The sequence below is a fragment of the Ascidiella aspersa genome, chromosome 2 (genome assembly GCF_963924565.1).
Source record: "Ascidiella aspersa chromosome 2, kaAscAspe10.2, whole genome shotgun sequence".
NCBI classification, from domain to species: domain Eukaryota; kingdom Metazoa; phylum Chordata; class Ascidiacea; order Phlebobranchia; family Ascidiidae; genus Ascidiella; species Ascidiella aspersa.
Window position 1 is genome coordinate 4,943,579 of NC_139448.1, and position 24,626 is coordinate 4,968,204.

The 24,626-nt window shown below is 34.5% G+C and overlaps 1 protein-coding gene across 5 annotated transcripts; it reads left to right on the forward strand.

The window, feature by feature from the left end:
* The first annotated feature begins 605 nt into the window (after positions 1-605).
* On the forward strand, positions 606-23,963 carry LOC146163267 (serine/threonine-protein kinase 10-like). Of its 5 annotated transcripts, XM_083383092.1 has the most exons (20): positions 606-836; positions 1,721-1,885; positions 2,804-2,852; positions 3,999-4,148; positions 4,755-4,864; positions 5,718-5,875; positions 7,464-7,665; positions 8,453-9,502; positions 10,969-11,112; positions 12,974-13,107; positions 13,785-13,908; positions 14,438-14,577; positions 15,226-15,358; positions 16,228-16,357; positions 17,152-17,276; positions 18,421-18,612; positions 19,235-19,374; positions 20,111-20,210; positions 21,333-21,680; positions 22,978-23,963. In XM_083383092.1, exons 1-20 carry the CDS (start codon positions 690-692, stop codon positions 23,149-23,151), a joined length of 3,915 nt encoding a protein of 1,304 aa, XP_083239218.1. In that variant the 5' UTR covers positions 606-689; the 3' UTR covers positions 23,152-23,963. The 5 variants fall into 5 exon arrangements, with proteins under 5 accessions (XP_083239218.1, XP_083239220.1, XP_083239219.1 ...); XM_083383094.1 differs by lacking the exon at positions 21,333-21,680; XM_083383093.1 differs by lacking the exon at positions 10,969-11,112.
* The last annotated feature ends 663 nt before the right edge of the window (positions 23,964-24,626 follow it).

Genomic DNA, 24,626 nt, shown 5'->3' on the forward strand with positions numbered 1-24,626 from the left:
ATAATTATAACTTTTTAGGTTTCAACAAAATATGTTTTATGCAATAAGATTTATTTTAATACCGATTAAAGGCGGTAATTTAATGTAGTATTTTAGACATTTGGTCCGGATATGTGAAACGATTGGGGTAATTGATAATAATTATTTCGGGGCTCGTCAAACTGGAATGTTCGAGTTCAACTCAATGTATTTGCCAGCGATGCCTTTTGTAAACTTTTATTCGAGCTAAGTGGCATTCAAGTACTATCATGATGGACATTTACGGTCATGTATGATAGTTTGAGGTTGTGATGTGGGTAACCAACTTAAAATCATTGAACTGTTATTAAACAAATTGAGTTGAACTGTTATTAAACTAACTTGTTGTTTTGAAGAATTGATAATATATTTTTTCAAAATTGATTAACGAAAGCATTAGGTTGATAATTAACCTGCTAGCCCTAACATAAACCATATTCAGCTGGGCGTGTCAAACAGTTTAAGTATCACGGTTTTTAAAGTTATTGCAGTGTTTTGTTTTTTAGAAATGGGAAATGTATCTTCAGGAATTATTTTATACCAGGAGTTAAATTAGGTAAAGTATACTTACATTCCTTTAGGTCATGTAGGAATCCAGACTAAGGTTACGCAAAAGTATGTAGATCAAACTAAAAAAATTGTAATTGATCGGATAAAACTGAAAGCGCAAAATGTCGTTTTTCAAGAAAATATTCAAGTTTCCACAAGAAGAAGCGAAGCCCAAAACTTTTTCGAATATTAAACGAGGCGAAAATCCGGAAAATCATTGGGAAAAAATCGGCGAACTTGGCGATGGAGCTTTTGGAATTGTTTACAAGGTAAAACAAAACAACTTTGTGAAAGGTTTCTATATAATTTTTTTTTGTAGGGACTATCAATGTTTTTTTATTGTAAGATTGATTTTGGTTAACCTAACAAGTATAATCACTAATATGTAGTTTACCAGTAAAATTTTGTATAGTTTGGAACCCTGTTTGCTGCGAGTCCATTTAAATCTGATTTACCAAATTGTGATTTAACTATAACTGTTTCCTGGTCTATATACTATTTTTCAATATAGGGTTTTTCAATTTATGATTTTGGCCGAAAATTTGTTGAATATTGTTGGTGGGCTTATGGACTACAGATAGGCATGTAACTTCCTACTAAAACTATATAAAAACAATTTATGGGGACTGTAAGCTTTGAAACATTTTGTTTTGTTGTTGGATTGTTCTGTATGTGTGAAAATAAGTTGCAAAACCGGATTTAGTCTTTTGAAACATATATATATATATATATATATATATATATATAATAGAATTTTTTTTTATTTGTGATACTTGGTATTTTCTTTGCTATAAAACTGATATAATATCATAAAAATATTCTAAGATTATATTTTGCCTTGGCTTTATTTCTGTTTTGTATTTTTTTAATATTCATTAATATTAAAAAAAGGCATACAGACAACCACGGGAGACTAAATTGCACACTAACCATTTAAAATACTTTATTATAGTGTTAACTAATATTGTGGTATGTAGCAACCTTTCGATTATTGTCAAATTTTGAATTTTATTGTATTAAATTTTTGCATATATATAATATATGTTTTTATGTGCGGCAAGCTAACAAAATTGAGAACCTGTTCTTTATGGCAATATGCTCTGTCATGCTGTAAATATCTGTAAGCAAATTAACTTAATGATTGAATGCCCAGGCACGCCACAAGCAAACTGGCCAGCTGGCTGCAGCGAAGATCATTGAATGCAGAACAGAAGAAGACCTTGCTGATTTTGCGGTTGAAATCAGCATCCTGGCTTCATGCGACCATTCCAACATCATAAAGCTTCTGGATGCTTACTACTTTGAAATGAACTTATGGGTGAGCAGTACATTTACAACAGTTATGCATGACCTTTTTACAAAGGTGCCTAGTTAGTAAGAAGTGAGCGGCGATCTTCTGTACTGACGCATCTCTCAGTGTGTCCAGCAAACATCTGTTGTGTGAAGTGAGCTGGAACACGGCGTAGTCGTCCAATGTGATACATGTTGGACCGCAAACATTTGGTTTTCTAAGTTTGCGTGTTTAAATCGCCAATTTATGGCGTAATCCCTAAATATTGCACGCAGACCCTGGCCCACAAGAACCTCAAATAGTTTTCTCTGTGCCCTAAATATTAAATTCAAGCAACTATGGCGATTGGCGACCTAATTTTTGACCATCAACTTTTTAAGCGAACAAAACTTAAGACATTAGCAAGTTTGAATTTAATTATTATTAGCCATGTCTTTGTGTTGCCTCTGCATTTTTTTTTAATTTTGGAGAAATTTTGCCAAGAACTAATTTCAACAAATTTCATGTGAACTATTTCAGTCGGCGACCCAACCAAATAATCTGCAAGTCAATATTTGGTCGGGTCCAAGTTGAGAAACACAGATTTACATTGACCCTTTACCAATACTCTACAATGTTAAGTTTAGTTGTAAATGTATTCATAAATTCCTATGGTTTATTTGTCTATAATATTAAATAAAAAACTTCTTTTTGTTGTATTTTAATGAGTGAATGTGTGCCTTCCGTGTATTGTAAAGCTGCCTAATTGTTCATTCGGTCAAATTATTCTATTGTCATTTGTGGAATCAAAATAGCCTTGTAGTTAAGTGTAGAATTACCTAAGTGTATAATGACATAGATATTTCTTCAATTTTATGTTAAAACTTTTGTTTTTTTGAACATAATCCTGCCTTGAGTCAAAAAAACAAATAGTAAAATCATTAAATACCCAAACCTTGTTTTCAGGTCCTAATTGAGTTTTGTGATGGAGGCGCTCTTGACTCAATAATGGTCGGTAAGTTAAACTACTTAAAAGCCTTGCCACAGAATGTTTTAGAAGGTCAGACATGAACCCTATTTGCTAAGCGCCTGTAGCATGCAAACAATACATTTTACTGCAAGTCACAGTACTGTGCACTTGGGGCTCCCATTGGTCGGATTTTAAACTATCAGAGCTTAATAGTAAACTTTTAAAAAGGCATTTCTTTTGAGTGGAAGTTGTTAATGTGAAACTCTTGTCGTAATACCGTTTGGTTTTCCATTCCACTTTCAAAATATATATTGGCTAAAAGTTGATTTGTTTCAGAAACAGTGTTTAAAATTGTAACTTACGTATTTTAAATATATATATATATATATATCTATATCTATATATATATATATACATACAATATACTGCTTTAAATCACTTTTTTATAAGTCTGTTTTATACATCTGAATATAAATAGCAGTACCTACTCTAAGTATTGGTTTTGGTATAAATCTGTGTTTAAGAACATTGGAATTTTGTGACACATATATATTGGGTTTAATGACATATATACTTAGTTACAATAATGGGGACATCAAGCTATGTATAATATGTTTGTTTATATACATCTCAAATATGTAATACATCTGAAATTTCGAAGTGGTACAATATACTGCTTTAAATCACCTTTTTATACGTCTGTTTTATACAATTGAATATTATAATAGCAGTACCTACCCTAAGTATTAATTTTGGTAGAAATGTATTTTATGACTTGCTTTGTAACATATAGAGAAGTAGGTACCATTTTGAATGCTTCAAATAACTCTTTATTCATTATTCATTTTCAAGATGTACAACATGCCAAACAAGTATTAATTGTTTAACGATTGACATCCCTAATGCAGGAAATAGATTTTATTCTATTGTCATATGGTGCTAACTGAAATGAATTTTCAGTATGTTTTATTAATGTTCAAGATTTGTGAATATCCCATAATAATTTGTTATCTGATACGATGTAATATTTTTGGCCATCCCTAACTCAAACCATGACATTAAATAATCCCCTAAAATAATTAGGTCAAGTCAAATGATACCTAATTTTGTATGGCCTTTGATATTCATACTACGGCCTACAACCATTATGTTCCCAAATATGTAAATTGTAAAATGTATTACATTTTTTAGAATTGGAGCGCGGCCTAAACGAAGAACAGATTAAAATCGTTTGCAAGGAAACGTGCATTGCCCTGCAGTATTTACACCGCAACAAAATCATCCACCGCGATTTGAAGGCAGGAAATATATTGCTCACCATGAGTGGTGGAGTGAAGCTAGGTACGACCCTTTGTATGCTTTGTTGAGTGATGTTATTGATTTTCGGATTTAACTTTCGGATAGATAACGGAGCGATATGTTACACCAATTGTTCATCACATGATGTAGCATATGCAGTGTGAATTATAATTTTAAGTTCGCTATTTATTTTTATAACTACTTTCTGATTCTATGTAGAAATGTTTTCATTATATATATATATATATATATTAAAATTTACAATTCTAATATATTTGTGCATACTTAATAAAGGGACTTTTATTATTAACCTATATATTTCTGTTACTATCATTAATGCATTTAAATATGCGACCTGCAAGTTAAAAATTAAAATAGGCAGCCTTTCATTTTAATTTGGCATTTAAAAATAGGCTCTCCGTTTCAACTAAAGTTAGACTTTTTTATATATAAATATATAATGATTGTATTTATAGAATGGTAACACTTTTTTTTAAGACCCGAATTAATTTTTATAGAATTATTTTTTCTGTGCTAAAATGTGTTGTATAGTTGGCATTAAACCAAACTTTTTGTTCACATATTTTGTCCGTAGTTTATTTCACTGCATATGTAGACATTTCATTAATGTTTTTTTGTTTCTTGCAGCTGACTTTGGGGTGTCAGCTCAAAACGACAAAACTTTTCAAAAGAGAGACACCTTCATTGGAACACCCTACTGGATGGCTCCAGAAGTCATCATGTGCGAAACCTTTAAGGTACATTTAGTCTCGGTAGTAATCAGTGTTGTAGACAAGTCAAAATTGAATTGAAGTCCCAATCAAGTCTTTTTTAAATGACAAGTGGAGTTCCAGTCCAGTTTGTCATTTGCTCAAGTCAAGGCCCAGTCAAGTCAATTTACAAGTCATATTGACATTAAAGTAAACTTTTAAACTATTGGTAAACTTGTCTGATTATGAGCAAAAACTCTTAAAACTAAAAAAATAACAAAAATCCGACATATATCAAGCTAATAGTTTTACTTGCAAATATTGAGATGAATAACCCAATTTTGTAAACAAAATGTAAAATGAAATCACTCAATTTCAATTCAAGTCATTTGACTTGATAACTTAAATCATGTCAAAGTCATTACAACACTGGTAGTAATAGTAGCAAATTTCCAATAGTAGTAATGTCTCTTTGTATAGATTTATATAATGTCTGGAATGTCGATTTATGGCCAAATCAGTATAGCAAATCTCCATATAGAACAGTGATCTCAATGAAACAAAGGTTTTGTTTGATTATGCCAAATATTTGTCTGATCCTAAACCTGTCAATATGTCGTTGCAATCATTTACCAATGAAGGCGATTTGTACTGTACAAGCTGTTTGCCTTATCCAAACACAAAATGGTATCTTAAGTGGCCGTTTTTATATCATAATGAAATGTCTAAATAGTATTTGTGTTAATATTTTTAGATGTAGTCGAATATACTTTAGACAGCTCAATTACTACTTGTTATGTCACCACCATAGTATGTAGAATGATGTAGAATAGTCGTGCCCACTGCCGCTTACACATTGGCTGCTGTTTGTTTATTTACGCATTTGCCTCTTATTTCACAGGATACGCCGTACACCTACGCAGCTGATGTCTGGTCCCTTGGAATAACTTTAATCGAACTGGCACAAATTGAGCCTCCAAACCACGATTTAAATCCAGTTCGTGTACTGCTCAGGATTACCAAGTCAAGTCCACCAACATTGGATGCACCACACCGATGGTATGTCGAAATTCCACAGTGCATTAAACGGTTTTCTGTGAATTTGCGGCTATAGTGTATGCAGTTAATCTTGAGACTTAATTTAAGCCGAAAAAGCCCAAGTGAATTCCACTTCTATCATAGGGAAATAAAATTTGTTTCAAGACCTTTTCTGGAATGACTTTCATTTGGTTTTTGTTCGGTATGAAGATCAACTGCTTGCGATTTGGTCACATATATTTTTAAATGGCATACTGATTTGATTTTGATTACCATATAGCTTGATACACTGCTGGGAGATTTTTGTAATTGTAATATTGAGTTGGCAACACTTGAGCACCAATCAGATATTTTTGTCATGTTAAATGATATTAAATACAAGAATAGTTTTCTAAACCCTCACTGGATTACACGTTTCTAGATTTTTTTAAATTTAACCTTGGAAAACAGCTTTGGTTAATAAGACACTAATGACTTATAAAAGTTACTCAGTTTGCGTTGCACATGGTCATGTAATCATGACAGTTGGATCTCATAAATAGATTGTATTACAGTCTATACGTCACTAAACACAAGTTAATAAATCACTTGTGATTAATATTACTACAGTCTGGCTGTATACTAGACATGGTGTAATGGGATATGGGCCAAAAAAGAGCATTAAATGCAAAATAAACTAAAACCAAACCTATAAATAGGGTATTTTATGTTTGCAAATGTAATACTAATTAATTGGATTATAAATAGGTGCTAATTGGTTCTCACTTCATTAATTAGAATCATTTAATAATTAATTAGCCATGCTTGTTGTCATTTTTCCATGCAATTTAGATACCCTTGATTATACACTTGTTTAAATTGATGTAAATCAGTAGCTACTTTTTGGTGGTAACTTTGTACAACTAAATGATTTTTGTGGCGAACAAGGATTTTTGAATATTCTAAGCAGTTACAATCATTATCTAATCAAACCTACTGAGTAATCAGTATCAGTTCTTGGTATAAAGTAAATGTTTAACTTGACACTTAATTAACAAGGCTGTGCTTGCAATTAGTCTGCTGTGTTAAAGTCAAAACTGCATGATTAGCAATCAGATTGCTTTGCCTATTTGTGTATCACAGAATTAAAAAAAATATTAGTAAAAAAAAACAATAGTTGAAATAAAAAAAATTCTCTAAAACACAAATCTGCATGCTTTTTTGTCTTTTCGCAGTTTTTAACTTTTTTTTACATTTAAAAAAAACAAGTAAAGAGTGATTTATTTATCCGATCACAGCTGTACTTTTTGCACTCCGGTCAAAAAAAGTGTTATGTTTTTTAAAACAAAATAAAAATTAAAAACTTGAAATAAAAAATAGGCCCCTTAAAACAAATTGCATGCTTTTTAGTTTTTATACTGTTTTTGACTTTTTTTTTCACATTTAAAAAAATTAAGTAAAGAGTGATTGTTTATCTGATCACAACTGTATTCTTTAGCAAAATTAAAAAAAGTTCATGTAAAACATGATTTGTATATATACAATCACAACTGTATTATTTAGCAAAATGAAAAAAAAAATGTATGGAGTGATTTGGTTATGCGGTCACAACTTTACTTTTTTCACTCAGGTCGAAAGAATTCAATGATTTTATCAGTCGCTGTTTGGTGAAGTCGCCGGACAAGCGTGCCACTTTAGTGGAGTTGCTTGCCCATCCCTTCATTGCTTCAGTGGACATCAAAGAAGGGACGAGAAAACATCCACTCTCGGTTCTCGCAGCCGAGGCAAAAGCCGATGTAATTGAAGAAGAAGAGGAAGATGAACACAACAGCGTGAGTTTTTTTTGAGTTTTTTCTAATTTTTTTCCAGTTTTTTTTTAAATATATTGTCTTTGTAAGGTTTATCATACAAGGCTAATATTTTGTAAAACAAGTTCGATTCATGTTTTGTTATAAGGATATTTTTGTTGAATGCAAAAAAATCACATTAAGGCGGTTGGTGCTTTATTGCTTAGCTGCGACATGGTTAAGTTAAGGTAAAGAGAGTTAGCACAAGCACAAACACGCAGTTATAAATGTACAATTGCGAAATGGGAAAAAAGGCGATCTGCACCCTTAGATAAAGGTGGATGCACATCGGTAGGTTCGCTACAACATCATGTTTGTTTAATGTTAGCATACTGTAAAAATGCATTGAGACATTTGTTTTAAACAATTTAACTAGTAATTAGTCAATTGTTAGCTTCACGTATATTTGACCAATATTAAAATGTGTTGTTTATTCAGAGCAGATATTTAACTTTATTTTAAGGTATGATGTTCGGCTCACTTCCTCAATCAGAAAAAAACAGGACTTAATAAATTTGTTTTCAAAATTATATTTGAGGATTTTATATTTTTATGAATATATAAATTCAATATAGGTTAAGAGAAACAAACTACTGTTTAAGAATAGAAGAAAAATGTGTATTATCTGTTGTGATAAACTTTATGACTTTGGGATCATACGATTCTACTAAATTTATTGATGTTTTATATAATATGCATTGCTTTGATTAAAGATCATGTATTATGAGATAGTTTGCTTTTAGTAAACCTGAAAACTTGTTTTTTTTTTCAGGATGGAAATCTAACCCCTCTTCTCGATCGTCGTGCATCACCGGCTCCCAGCGAGGAGAGCACCGATTCAAAAGTAAAATCCGACACTGCGTCCATTAAGAGCAACCACATTCAAAGCGACGTATCTTCTGTGAAATCTGAGGAAATAAAACCTACCCCAGTGAAAACTTCAAACGGCAACGCTGTGCAAATCCCAGCAAAATCGAGTTCACCTTTGCTAACAAAAACTACTGTCGAAGAACCTTTCTCCGACGAGGGCATCGGCGAACCGAGCAAAAACGAACCCATCCCCGCAATCATTTCCCCAAAACCGGAAGAGTCGTCTTCGAAGGCGGCAAGCACCGATAGCGGCAATGTTGCCGATGGCGATAACAAATCGCTGTCGGTCGGCGATTTCGATGCGGACAACGTTAGTATGAACAGCGACATCGGGCATGACGAAGAAAAAACTGACCGACTGGGCGAGCTTCCGACTATCGCCGCTGTCTCTCCGGCGCATGTCAGTACTGACACGACTACCACTAGTAACAACCCTGCTTTTGTTCCTTCCGTTAAACCCTTGGTTAACCTTAGCGAGAAAGAGTCCAGCTTAGATCAGATTCCCAGCGGTGTAGTGAAAGAGCGAACAAGCAGTTTTAAAAAGTCCGAGAAAGAGTCAGAAAACACAAACAATAACAGCAGAGAGGCTGAATTAGAGGAAAGCGTTGTCCCCAAAAAGCCAATGCCTAAAGGCACCTCTTTTCACTCCCTTAACAAACTTCCTTCGGAACTCTCCGGAGTGAAGCGCGTTGACAGCAAGTCTGTTTTTAATCGTTCTGTTTCGGCGCCCGCTGTTAGTTCGATGGAGAAAAACGCTCTGCAACACGAAGAGGACGTAGCTCTCGGAATGCTCGATGACGTTTTGAGCTCTCCGCTTGCAGAAGAGGAAGATGAAATAAAACATGTTGCTGTTAGCAACGACGTTCCAAAAATAATGAGAACGTCTGTTTCGTCCGACGGCTCTGAGGATCGTGGCAATGGCACAATCTCAAGAAAATCCGGTGGATCCGAGGTACATAACATGGCACTTCTTGTGTTGAGTGATTGTAGAGCTGTAATTGACACCCATATTTAGAGACCAACTGGTAAATCATTGACAAGTAATTTCACTAGCGTGACGTCAAACCTGACTGGGCGTAAACCCATTGTCAATAGAGCTGACTAAACCATGTTTTATGATGCAGCCATACCAAAATAGCAGTTTGACACACCCATGTTTCCCAGCAAATTTTTACAAAATGTCATAATTTTAGAAGGTTAAATTGCCTGTAACAACTTCTCAAATTATTTTAGCTAAAAACTAAATTTTCTATCTCATTATTTTTGTAAAAGCAAAATACTATTTTTCAATTTTTTTTGTTTTTAGCCATTTCAAATTAAATCAATTAAAAAGTTCTAAAAAAAATCGCTAAAAATATTTAAATTAATAGGCCATGTTATGTTGTTTTGCAATATGTAATATAACACTTGGGCACAAACTGCTACTTTGTATGTCTCTATTTTAGATTAGATAATCAACAAATAATTGTTTCATTTAGCAATCATGTAGCTTAGTGTAGTTGGTATTTAATTGTGTGCTGCAAAAGCGAAACTTTAAATTGTTTTGTTTGGGAACACCAAGCACAATCACATTGCACTGTACAAACTGCGAATCACCTATTGTGAATCTATAATTTGGAAGAAGTTTTAAGCGTTACGCTACTGACGTTTCCATGGTGACGCTCAGCCTACACTTCCTGGTTTTATGTGTGGGATGATGCTCTGTATAATTGAGCGCTCTGGGCAGTTCCACTTCCATTTAAGCCATTGCTGTTTTTGTCTTTTCAAGAATAGATGTCCGGTGATTATAATTGGCCATTTTTAAAGCTTCTTTCCAATGAAGTCATTCTATTTAAGCCATTAAGTGTAATTTGCATAACTTCCTGCCTTCAGTTCTGAAGCCTACTGTACACTAGGATTTTAGTGCCAAGTTGAACAACCTTCAGTTTTTTTTAAGTTTAATCCAAAGGCCTTAAAAGTATTTAATTGGTCTGCTATATTTTGTTTATGCAATATTTTTGGTTATATATATATATATATATAAACATCTGTTTGTTTCACAGCAAATTTCATTTTCACCTATTTTTTAGTTTTATGCCCATATAAAAGTAAAACTATTGTATTTAGTACGGCACTTGTCTTTAAACTTCATCATCAATTTTATGTTTTTTTAGCAATTTTTTATATTTTTTTTGCCATGAAGCTTCCAGTAAAATAAAACTATTAGGTACCTGTCTTAAACCTCACCGGTAGTTTTATATATTCATTTTTTTGCCAAGAAGCTATGATTAAAGTAAAACTATTAGGTACCTGTCTTAAACTTCACCGGCAATTTTATATATTCATTTTTTTTGCCTTGAATCTACCATTAAGATAAAACTATAAGGTACTTAAAGTTTCACCGGCAAATTTTTATATTCGTTCTTTTTTGCCATGAAGCTACCGCCGTCTCCTTCGCTAAATTCGATAATATCGACCTCGTCACAATTTTCCCAAGACCTTAGCTTGCTGTCCCCGTTTGAGCGATCACCGAGCCGTCGCAGCTTCACTGATTCACTGAGAGGAAAATTCAACTCTCTTAGGGTAACGGCCCGGGGCATGGAACGATACCTTCCACACAATTCATGGCTTGAGCTCCCCCTTTGATAAGCTTTTTGCACTCGCCACACATGTCTTGCTTGCAAGTTTCTCGGCAATATTATTACTTCATTTGAGTTTTTTCAAAAGGCCCTTTTTACTAACTCCTGAGTGTATTCTTTTTACTGACTTTTTTTTTTTTGAGTTATGATTATCCATAGTGTTGCTGAAATACATTACAAAAATTCCTAATTAATTTTTTTTGCAAAAGGGAATGTATACGCCACTTATATCTGTGCAAATTTGTGCCAAAAATATATCATTTTTTGACTCTTGTATTGCAAACCAAGGGATATATCCCACATTTATCAAAGGTTATGTAGCGCATTTTGGGTAAATTAAAAGGAATTTCTGTTTCACCCAGTTTATTAATTTTCCGCTTTATTACACTATTTATATAAGTACACAATGTTTGCAAGATTCTTTGTAAGATTAGGCCCATGTGAGTCCTAACTTTTAACCATAGCTTTTCAAGTGCCAACCTTATAAAAATCAGTTTAAAACTACTGATTTTTACAACAAATTCACTTAACAACAAATTGCTCCATCCTCTGGGTGCATTGCCAACATTCTTGCAAGCAAATCATAAAGTTGCATTTGTTTGCCAAATCTCTGACAATAATCGGCTGTTGTGTTCTCCGTGTTGTACCAACTCGCATCTGTTGCATGCGCTGTTCATGCATAATATTTTTTAGGTAAATACAAATTTGTTGTTCGTTTTTTGTGACAAATGCACAATCACTGTTCTTGTAATGTGCTTTATTGAATTGTAATTTGTTATGTGAAGAGAATTATCCCCATTCAATTTTTATACCAAATTTTCTGGTATTTTTTGCCATATCTGATCACATATTCTGGTTTGTTTTTTAAAATGTAACACAAAATCTTCAATTTTTGCACATACGTCTACACTTGTACACTTGCATACATGTATGTTCACTGTGAAAATCTCATTTAAAACATCACATTTATTTACAGGTTCTGTAGCTATTTCTAGCGATTTTAGCACATTGTGATATTTTGTTTACATCCTTTAGAATAGTTTTGTCTTAGGATTACTATTGCAGTGTTCAAATGAGTGCAAGGCAATATAGTTTATTATTGTCAGCTATGAGTCTACAGCTAATTATAAACTGAGATTAGAGTTATTTGAGGTCAGTGAACATTCAAGAAGAAAAATAGCAACTGAGTAAAGCAAGAAAGCCTGTTAGCATTCTTCTGAATTAATTTTCTTTAAACATTTGCCTTTCTTTGAATTTAATTTTCTTTAGTTTGAAAGTTTTGTTAATTATTTATCCGATAACTGCAATTATTTGTCCTTGACGTATCGCAGCCTAACTTGAGTTGAAATAATTGCATGTTTTTTATCACAATTTTACTAACCTACATTTTTCGCATGGCATGTTCAGTAACAAATAGATGGATTATCATTCATTTTAATGTAGAATTCGGAAACAAGTAAGCTAGTGTATATGTATATATGTAAATACCTGTAAATCATAAAGGTTTTAACTTTTTTTTATGTCTTGTATTTTGTACATTTTCTGGATAAAAGTGTCATAAACACAAAATAGCAGAGAATTTGAACCTGTAAATTTAAACAAATCTGTTTCATTAGTACAAGCCTGTGTGGCTAGTTCAGATGGGCGTCGCCTGTAACTTGTTATTATTATTGAACATTCCAAATTTAAATTCTTATAGCAACATTTATAAATGGTTCCAATTTTCAAAAAAGCCGTCTAGACTTTTCAAGAGTTGTTAACTTAATGCCCTTGAATTTGTTGACTAATGGTGTCTTGAAATATAGAAAAACCGGCAAGCGAAAAAAACAATGAAGAAAACACGTCGGTATATTATTGATGGTGTGGAAGTGACCTCTACCACACACAAGGTCATTGACAACTTTGACCTTGAAAACCAGAAGGAGAAAAGGGTGCTGAGGTATGCTTTTACATTTCTCAATTCTATTATATACGAGGAGGTTTTAGGTTTATATATTCAAGAGAAGTATTTGGTAAAACGTATTTTTTATTTTTTTATTTAATGTCACTGGTGGCAGACTTGCTGAGCTCCCCAAGTTTTTGTTGGGGGTTCCCGGAGCCATTGTTGTGATGTTTTAATCAATGACTTGACAAGACTTTACTCTTATAAATGACTTGACTTGACTATTTTAGATAAATTAACTTGGGTTAAAAGAAAGTGTTTTCAAAAGGCAATTTTTATTAAAATCAGGTTATTTATCTCAATTTTTTTACATTTACCAACTTGCTTGCTGTATGTTGCATTTTTGTTTTTTTAATTCTATTTAATGCTCATGATTGGACGAGTTTACAATTAGTTTGATGTTTAATTTAATAGCAATGGTTTGACTTGAAATTGACTTACTCTAATAATGACTAGACTTTTGCAACCGAAAGCCATTGCAGTAGACTTTTGCAACTGATGACTTGGACTGGGACTTGACTTAATTTAAGAAAAGACTTGAGTTGGACTTAAGTTATTTTACAAATGACTTGAATAGGACTTGAGTCATTTCAAAATGACTTATTTACAACACTGCTCAGAACACCCTCAGCCCCCCAAACCCGTTGTTCATAACCTCTGATATGTATTCGCAGGCGTCAGGAGATGCAGGAGTTGCGCAAGCTGCATCAAGATGAGAAGAGACAACTGGGCAACCTCACCACTAAGCTGTCCATGCAGTGGGACCAGATGGTGGTGCGCTTCGAACAGGATATGGCTGTAAGTGTCACTTCACACTGCTCTGCCTTCAATATAATAACCTGTTGCAGCCAACATCTAACCCTTAAGTTTTGTCAGTAATTTCTGACACCAAATTAAAAGATAACGTTAGGTTAAAACTGTGTATTTTTTGAACCTATGTTTTTTTTTCCTGTTTCAAACAGTTTTCTGTTCTGAGATATGTGGCCAAGTTTCTTTTAAGAAACTTTTTCAACCAATTAGCTGGATTTTTAATCTATTAGCTGGTCTGTAAAACTGATGAAAGCTGATTCCAATATATTTTGCTTATTTAGTAAATTTATCGTTTGTATTTTATTATTTTTACAACAACATCAAATTAATTTCAATAAATGTCGTTTTATTTCTCACCCAAAATCAAAATAGTAGATTATATTTGGGTAGTTGTAATTCGTTGATGTTTTGTGTTGTTCCTATTTGATTTCTTACCAATGTTTATAAAGTTGATGTCAATACTTAATGCGTGCAAAGCTGTGGATTTATTTCATGTTGACCTGTTTTTTTTTATCAGGCCCTGAAACGGCGTTACCAGACTGACCTTGAGCAACTGGAAAGGTCGCAGAAGGTCAAGCTTGAGAAAATGGAACAGAAACAGGAAAGTGATCGGAAGGATGTTATTTATACAATGAAGAAAGAGCAGGATAAAGAAAGGTGGAAATTCAATTTGTTACCTTTGAAACTTTTTTGTATGCAATATCTCCATTTACAGTGAACCTACCAAAATAGTTTTATTTAACGTGGGAAATAAAGTTTGGCAGTTAGTCCAAATATTACTGCAAGGGTCTTGCATTAAATTGTTTGTCGATTTTTTGTTAACAAAACAAAGCCATCCCATGATTAGGATGAAAAAAAGTGGAAATTCGTTTAGTTACTTTATAAAAAAACTTATATGCAATATGTCCATTGGACGGTGGCATTAAACCTGCCAAAATTTTTTTTTTAATATCAAAAAGAAAGTTTTGAAATGTGTCCAAATAATACTGCAACAGTCTTGCATTAATTTTTTTTGATTTTTTTGTTAAAATAACAAAGCCACCCCATAAGTGTTATACACACACTTATTACTTAATGCTCAAATTTTCCTAGAAGTGTTATACACTCACTTATTATTTAACGCTCAAATTTTCCTAGAAGTGTTATACACACACTTATTACTTAATGCTCAAATTTTGAAATGCTCAAATTTTGAGTTTTAGACTCTGGTATCATTAGAAAAAAATCCATATGAATATAAGTTGGTTTTGCCTTCTTTATTAGCGCTCTGTTTGTAAGTTTTAACTTCAATTAATTTCCTATTAGGAAACACTTCCTTGAGCACCAGAAGCAGCAGCAGAAAGAACTCAAGTCTCAGCTCGAACAACTTCCAAAACAAAAGAAGAAGGAAATGGCCAAGACCAGGAAAGAGGAGCTTGAAGTCCACCAAAGAGAGGAAGTAAGTACGGGGTTGTGGGTGAAAATAGGGTTTAACTTTTCTTTTTAAGCTTGATTTCGCCATGCGTTTGTGCTTCGTACATAAGGCATCACTCAGTCAATAATTTTATGTGCTAGTGGGGCAAACCTAGAAAAAGGACACGAGTTTGACAATGTTTTGCAAAACCAAAAAGGTCGAGTAGATCGACATCACCTTGATTAAAACGTTTTGATACCAAATTTTGTTTGGTATCGAAACGTCTTAATCAATTTTTTTTTTTTTTACAACAATTGAGTCCCACTTTTTTGTACGTCATGCTTTGTTTTACTTCGCAGTAACATTTACTAAAGATAATGCAATTTTTTATTTCATCACATTAACTGAAGATAATTCAAGCTCATATTTATTAACAATGAAATTATTAAATACTATAAAAGTTGAATATATCTTACTCTTCTAAACTCACATTTTTAGCGGCGGGCATTTATATTTAGCAGAAAAAAAATTGAGAACCCCTGTGAAAAAACAAGTCGACGTCTATGTGTAGCAGAGATAATCTTGCTAGTATGGCAATTATTATTTTTCCTTAAAAAATCAGTAATAATCCTACGCATGTGTTTTATAAAAATGGCTCCAGCTCTGGTTCCAGCGATAATGTTAGTAATGTTATAGCCATGCTGAAATACTGGCCTTTTGAAAGCTTTGAATATCTCTTTATTTATTTTCAACGTGTAGGTCTTGAAAATAAATATGAATAAAGAGATATATTAGAAACGCTCAATATGCCTCCTCCTCCTTCTATATGGATGTCTCTAAAAACTAATTCTGAGCCAAAATGTTTTTGATTAGTAATAAACATCGCATATATAGCAATACTTTTTGCTTCCCAGGAGAGCCGCTTCTACCAGAAGCAAGCGGACACCCTCCACACCGCCATTAAGGACCTCATGGAGAGGCATCGGAGGGATATTGCTGGCACCGAGAAGATGTGTCTGCTCACCAAGCAAGATCTGCAGAGGAGTAAGTTAAAGTTTTTCTATTGCACTTAACGGACTTCCATTTCACTGATACATATTTGTTGTACGACTAAAACGTCTGATATTTTTAAAGTATATAAGAAAGAAAAACGAGGTATCTTTAATTGTTTATTTCTAGTTTTGAGCACGGTAAGGGTGCCAACGGGGCTAAAATACATTTTTAGGACCAGAATAACGTAACATATATTAGACATAAAACAATTACAATCGATGACTGAGGCATCAACAGAAAGATTTTGTATTATCTAGTACTTCTCAGGCTATTTATTCCTAAACTTTTTGTTTGGGTTGGCCAGCCCTTTGTGGACAGTTTTATACTGAAATTTATTTGTTGTCAATTTTAACCTAAAATTTGCAATTAGTCAAACGTGGATGTCTCTTCGATCGAACTGAGAATAAACTGAAACGATTTCTTTCTGTAGGTCGATTCAATTTTAGGTCTTCGAAAAGCCATAAATAAGTATATGAACGTCTTTTAAATTTTTTTGCATAAAAGTTTGTGGCGACTCTATAATCAGCCAAACGGGACCCTTGCAAGTTTTTAATTTACTTTTTTTATTCATAAGGACACAACGAAACAACTGCAACAGAAAATAGGCAAGATAAGCTACGATTTAGCAGAAAGGCATTAGAAGACAGATGGGCATTAGGGCTTACTTGTACTGGGCTTCAAAAGATCCCTGCCGAGAAAGTTGTTCATTTTATGATTCTTAGTTGGGACAAGACGTTCTATTTGGCTATAATAAGGGACACGTTTAAATTCGTGACCTTTTGCAGGTCGAGAATGTGAGATCTGGACGCTTGAAGAGCGCCACCTACAGGAGAGATACCAGACTTGCAAGCAGCAAGTAAAGGACCAGTATCACCTGCAACGACACCAGCTGGTGCTCAGGCACGACAAGGTAAGACCGACATTGCTTGATCTGTGTAGACTCAACAAAGATTTCTCCGTATATATCCGATATTTTAGTTTCACCGGTACATTTTGTATTGGTAAATTTGTACCTCTATTTTACTTTAAACTATTATCAAGCGCTTTTTTTAAACAGCAAATTTCATAATTTTTGAACTTCGTTTTTTTGGCAGACTAATTTAATGATGGGTTTACTATTTTAATCAAGTTAATGTATAAATAAAAGTTAAATAAAATTTGCATTATACGATCATAAAAATAAATTGGTTACACTTATCAGTATAACGTATCGGTTGGCAAAACTGTAAATAGGTTTTCAGTATCGGTCGAAAAAGTGATTTAAGTAAATATCTAGAATTAAAACACATTAAAATCAATCAAAAATGAATATAGGTGAAATAGTGAATCAATATTAGAACAATTGTGAATCAGGCCTTGGATATTTTTCGCACTTAAAACGTGTTTAATTTCATTTACAAAGGCAGCAAAGCGTTGACACAAAGCGGATGAAAAGTGTAATAAAACTACTTTGAGGGACGCGATAACAAGTTAATCTAGCTCAGTGTTTGTTAACTGTTTCAAGTCAAGGCGCACCTGGCGAGCGAAGCGAGCGCGATTTTTTTTGGAAGACCAGTATTTCGTTTAAATTTTTTGTTTTTTATGGCATTGCCGAAAATAGAAAATGTTAAAAAATATATATCCAATATTTTTTAATAGTTTTTCCCATTATGCGAAACGCACTTGCTTGGCAGCCTTCCACGGCGCAACGGTAAAGAATCGCTGATCTAGTTTAAAAGGCATCGTCTATACGTAAACAAACCGGACGTACAATGAACATTCGCGCTAAGCGCGAAATTTTTTCGCAATTACGTAATTAAAATAGTCAAAAAGTATGTCAAATAGACTCGTGTCTAATTTGTCAAAGAGGCAGCGGGCCGGATGAAATAAATCGGCGGGCCGTAGGTTGCCGACCCCTGCACTAGAATAACAACTTCCTAGCTATACATAAATTCAATCAGTATCAAAATTAGCAGCTTATCACTATAATTGTCGTATTAAACACCAAATATTACTTTAGTTGTTTAAATCTGAGTTTTAACTGTTTTGATTCAAAATTCCACTCGATTGTCCAGGAACAAGAGCAGATGTTACGTCACAACAGGCGGCTTGAGGACGAGCTATTGTCGCGTCACAGAGAGGAGAAGATGCGCTTGCCGAAAATCCAGCGTACTGAGGGCAAAGCAAGGATGTCGATGTTTAAGAAAAGTCTGCGCATTCAGACGCCACAAGGGGCGCAAGTGAGCGAGAAGGAAAAGATCAGACAGGTGGGTGTTTGTTATTTTGTGTTTGTTTTTTATTTGTGCTTGTTTTTTTTCTGTTTTTTTAAGGGTGTTTGAAGGGCCTATGTCACCCCCTTTTTTACACAAAACGGTGAAATAATGTTGCTAGTCATCAAACGCGAGACGAATAGCAAGGTTACCGGCGCCTATATGATGCACAAATGTTTAAACACAGGATTGGGATACTGAGTGTTTCTAATTTAATTCCTTATGTATAATTACTAACGGCAGTAGTCGGTAAACTTTTTTTCTGCGGCCCAAAATACTCTTTACATATAGCTAGAAAAGGCCCACTACGTAAAACCACTACGACAACAGAGAAAAATCCAGGATTTTTTAGGCCTGGGGGCATGCAAATTTTTAGTATGACGTCGCAAAGTTACGGCCCACACACTAATTTTTAATTTAGTGAAATAAATGTACGGTTATCAGTTACGCGGGCCACAACTACATAATAAAACTAAACTATTAAAAAATCTCGCGGCCCACCAAAAATGGCTCTGCGGCCCACATTTGGGCCGTGGCCTACAGTTTTCCGACCACTGGCAAAGATGTTGCAAGGCCGCAGCATAAACGACAAGGCGAAGTAAAACTATATGTTTACCAGTTCACGGTGACGGAGACGAAACGTCAGCGCCAGGAAAAGATGAAGTTGCTTTACAAGCATGATGGTCAGATTAAAGAGCTTGAAGCAAGGTGTGAAGCGAACCTGAAGGAACTCACACAACTGCAGAACGAGAAGAGAAGGTCAGATTTGTTTTCATTCAAAATTTTTATTTTTCGATTGTTTTTGCCTGTTTTTTCTCTTCTACTGCACCAGAAGGCTAATTAAAGTACTAACCAAAATCATATCAATTATTCAGTTTATATTCACACTTATTTTTTCTTTAAAAGCTTGAAAACTGTGCTGTCCAAAATAAAGGGTAGAGCGTATGCTTGACCAGATCAAATGTGTGGTTTAATTTTATTCTAACTGAGCAGTAAGTCTAAAACATTTCAGAAAAAAAAATTGGACAATATTTCTACGAAAAAAAAACAATCATAGCTCGGCAATGACCCTTAATGCACTGTCGTAGAATAAAAAATACAAAGAAAAACCGGAAATGAATAGTGTGTATTTAAGTCTACCGTGCTCGCCCACATGGCGTTATGTATTGTATTTGTTTTCTTTTCAAATTACGAAAAGTTAGACTTGAATCTCTCGCTGCACTCTCCCAACTAGACAGGATAATTGTCAAGAGCTGTCAAACAAAAAATTATACTACAGCGCATGTCGGAATAGGGACTTAGGCATAGTCTTATGTATAGTCTTACAATTGCATGAGTCCTGAGTCCGACACCTACTCTACAGCCCTGGTTGTGATATCACCGTTACTTGCTGTATAACAACTGACCTGTGGCGAGGTTGAACTAGCGACTAAGCCACATTGTTCAACCAACTGAGCTTATCGGATATCTCTCTAACCGCATTCTCACATCACAGGTTGGTGGTCGAGCGTGAATCGGAGAAAATCAAGACCTTAGATGACGATTACAACGAGGAGCACAAAGTGTGGAAGGAGCATCTCAAACCAAGGAAGAAGGTGAGTTGTTACGTCACTATACGTTGTGCCTACTGTGACGTCATAGCACATTTTCGGTGACGCGGGTGGTTTTGTTGAAATAGACAATAACGCTTATTAGCATTTATTTTTTTTACTCCTTTAAGTAGCTTTAACTATAGCGGTTTCATTTTGTTTTTTCCTTAGAAAAGCTGTTTTATTTCTTCTGCTGTATGACAGATGTTGTATTTAGCGTTTCAGTCGGTATTAACAAACCCCCTTCGCTATGTTTGCCCCATATTTTAACGTATTATATTTTTTGTCGTGTTTTTTCATGGAAACCAACCTCCTTTTCACTTTGTAACCCACGCAGACGTATATATTCCAAATGTCAAGAACTTAAGTGAGTTTGAATCTTACTCAAACACTCTTTATGAGCGTTTGCTCAATTGCTCGACAGTCCTTATTGCCAAGGTGTCCCTTATAGTGTTATGTAGCTGCATAAGGCCCTAGGTGTATTTCGGTGACAGACAAAACAATTTAGGATTATGTTGATCTTGCGTGCTGCAAATAGAATATGTCGTAATTAATATTATAACCCTTTGACGAAATAAACCAGTTTAGTATTTCAATTTTTCTTTACATAAAATAAGCCGTAATGCAAATAGGGAAAACAAACTATTGTGATTCCTCGTTAATTGACTAAGATTAAAAACTTAAGTACAAAACTTAAAAATTGAAAATCTTTTAACCGGTAGTAACTCATAAAATTTAACTACATTTGCCTTGCGTATTTCTCGCTTATACATTTTGTTTTATCTTCAATACGAATCAGTCTTTAATAGATATGAAATTTTTTATCGTTTAAAATTTTGAAAACAAAACTGATTTTTAAAGTTTTTAAGTTTTGTACTTATTTTGAGTTAAATTTCTTTTTTTCTTTGTCGGGATATCATGTTAACTTCGAGAAAGCAAAAGCCCTCATTTATTAAATAAATATATTTTAGCAAATAAATGTCCTTACATAAAAACGAAACTGTTAAGTATTCCAGTTTTGTACTTACTTTAAGTTAAAAAATTTTTTCGCGGTTTGGATATTATATAAACTCCGAGCACGCAAAGGCCCCCATTTAGCAAATAAATATCCCCATATACGCCATCTAGCGGCTCGAGGAGGATCTGAAACGCGAATCGGACGAACTGTCTATGTCCTCGTCCGCCATCACGCGGCCGGCGAAAACTTTCGCTCCGGCCACTGGGGGGCAGTTTATCGATCCCGACTCTCCCGATGGCTCGGACAACGACGAAACCAACGACGATGCGAGCGTGGCTAGCTCGCCGGGGCGCACGTTATTCAAAATGACGTCATCGATGCCAGATTTGAATGCCAGCGTTCCGCGAATGAGATCGGGCGTGAAATCGGCGTCGGATTTGATCGAAGAAGGCTCGCCTAAAGAATCGTCCTTCTCCTCCAAACACAGACGTCAAGCCTCGGAGCCAGTTTCGACTAAGGTGGAGTCCCCTGGCCAGTGTGTGTCTGAAACCCATAATTTTCACCACGATTCGATCGAAATCCTTGGTTGGGCGGCGCCGGTCCGCGTGAGAATGTTTTCGGTCTAATTTGCACCGGTATTTTGAACGCAACAAATCGGTTGCCGGAGCTTTCACTTAGTTTTGAAACTTAATTTGTTGCCGCCGAGTTATTTTGAAGCTCACCCTGGGGATTCCCCTAGAATCTCGTGTTGGAATCGTGGAGGAATGAGATTTTTTGTTGGAATTCTTGGTCTCTGTCAAGAACGTTGAGTTTTGTTTTCAGTTCTATAGACCAATCGTCCCATTTTGCATGCCGCGATTTTTGCAATTGATATTTACTTTGTTAACTTTATTATTTGAGTGCTGCCTAATTATTTTTAGCAGGTAAGTTGAGAAATATAATTGCAAAAAATTGTTTGAAATATGATTTAGTTTTGGGCTGCTGTTTTACTTTAACTAAAGCTTTATAAAGCCTTTGGTGCAAAAGGTTTTATTCAGCATTTTAGTTTTGTATATGATTACAAATGTTTTATCAGAAAAAATGTAAATGCTTTTTACGTCTGTTTTTAGCATATTTTTTTATCAACCGTTTGCATCCTAATTATGATTTATAGTGCCAACAATGATTTTATGTTGGAGATTTAATCTGGTTTTAAACAAACACGCTCTAGCCATGCTATTCCACGCTTACACTATCTGCCGTAGAGTATGCAACGTCCGTAGCTGCAATTACCTAATGTAGAGCGCTTTAAATTACCTTATTTGATATAAAACACAGGCGCCATTTCATAACGTTTAGAAATAGTTGGAAAGTTCTTTTTCAGTAAACTACTTCAAAACGTGCTGTCTAATTAGGATTTTAAAGCATACCACTCACACGTCAATTAAATATTTAAAGAAGTAATAAGCTGATATTTCTTTGTCGGTCAATAATCTGCCAAAAAACTATTATATTCCCTTTATCTTGATAAACAATGTTTGGAATTTTTTGGTCAGAGAAAGAAAGGTTGTGTTACCAACTAACATTATTCACATGTTAATTGAATATTTAAGTAAGTAATAATATTTTTAGTCAAACTTCTGCCCAAAAAAGTGTTGTTGTCCCTTTGGGTGATAATCACCCAAGCTTAAAAAAACACTACCCCTCTAGAAAACCAAACTCAGCATTATCTCGATAAACAATGTTTGTAGTTTTTCAACCACAGGCGAAAAGCTGGGTTCATAATATCCCTTATATTTCTTAATTTTATATCCCTTATATTTCTCAATGTAATAGGCCTTGGAAGACTCCTTCAGTCGTACGATCGAACAGCACAGCCAGTTCTACAGGGGCTCGCTGGAGGCGCCAGAGAGCGGCGAGCACCCGCCTTCCCATAGCGACAACGAATCGCTAACGAGCGGGAGTGAAATTTCCGCCGGGAACAGCACGACGAAAATTTACAAGTTGTGAAAAAAATTGGATTTTTCTTTTATTTTTGCATTGGCTTTTTTCGAACGAAAAATTTACCGAGTTTTTTGCTAATTTTTTAATTTACCAAGTTTTTTTGCTAATTTTTTTAATAGAAGTAAGCCACATTAAATGTTGTGTGTTATTTAAGCCAGACAAACGTTAATTTAAATGACCGTTACTTTATTCCTCCCTAAACGCGTCAATTTCTATTTTATTTTCTCAGCTTTTGGTTCTCACTTTTTAAAATTGCGATAAAAAACTCTATTAATGGTTTCTGTATCCCCGAATTGTTTGTAATGCCGCGACTTTTTCCCGCGCTAGGTTTTCCGCTACCCCCTTTTATTCTGTACATATAGCCAAAATAGCACCTGCCTTTATCTGCGTAGTTAATGTTTGTGTCTCAGAACCTTAGTTAGTTTTGTTGAATTTTGTTAAGGGCCGAAACATAACCGCGATCTTAGAATTTTACTTAAATTCGTTCACCAATCGGAATCTAAAGACTGACAAAACACAACCCACATAAAAGTATGTTTAATTGGGATTTCCGTAATCCTTTAAATTTTGAATTTAGGACTCTTTAGACAATGTCAAACCTTTATGGCTAACGCAATGACCCAATGATCTTCAAACTGCCACCATGAGCTGACACTTGACAGTTGATTTTTTTTAATTTTTCGGGCTAGAACATCGGTAATATCCTTCGCTGGAAGCATGAAGGCATGATTTCTGTATGCCGCTTCAAAATCGCATAACCGGATAGTTAACGCCAATGCAAGGATAGCAATAAATTACCAATTAAAGGTGACATGTTTGTCAGTGCGTCTAGCAATTATTGTGTATCGCCCTTTCATTTAGGTTTACTGATAAACATAATCTAGTTCCCTGTACAAAAATAATGCCATAAACGAAATAAAACTGCTAATAAGGCCTCACCAACTAAGCCGCCCCCCATCCTGTGTAGTTAACTAGATAATTCGTTGACCGCCAACTCCTAATAAACCATTTATTTTGCTGCTAAGCCTGTGCAATAATTTGCTCAAGGTAAGCCAACAAGCGAATCGCAATTGAATTCTCACTTTTGTGAAACTTAGTTTGTCACTTTTGCTGATGTTGTAGCATTTGAAAGTCAGTAGTTCATTAGTTTGTTGGTTGTGGTAGCGAATATCACATTTACGTTTTCGTGTGTATTCTCTGTTCCACGCATATTTTTACTAATTTATTAAAGACTTGTGTGGTTTATTTTATGGCGAGGCATCAAGAAAGTTGTATTTGTAACACTCAAACACCTTGCTTTTGCTTTTTTTTTAACTCGATTGATTTTTATTTTTGTTTAAATCAATATCATTATGACGTCACACCACTGTATTCATTTGTTGACCTATATACCGACTATTATACGCCCAAATTATATCTCAAACCTTTCCTACGCGTCGCTTCTGCTTCGTGTGACGTCATTTTTTGTTGGTGACGTCATT

Coding starts and splice junctions, on each gene's coding strand:
- LOC146163267 (XM_083383092.1), top strand. CDS start 690: ATGTCGTTTTTCAAGAAAATATTCAAGTTTCCACAAGAAGAAGCGAAG. Junction 9,503..10,968: donor GAAAATCCGGTGGATCCGAG/GTACATAACATG, acceptor TTTGCCATGAAG/CTACCGCCGTCTCCTTCGCT. Junction 16,358..17,151: donor CAAGCAAGATCTGCAGAGGA/GTAAGTTAAAGT, acceptor GACCTTTTGCAG/GTCGAGAATGTGAGATCTGG.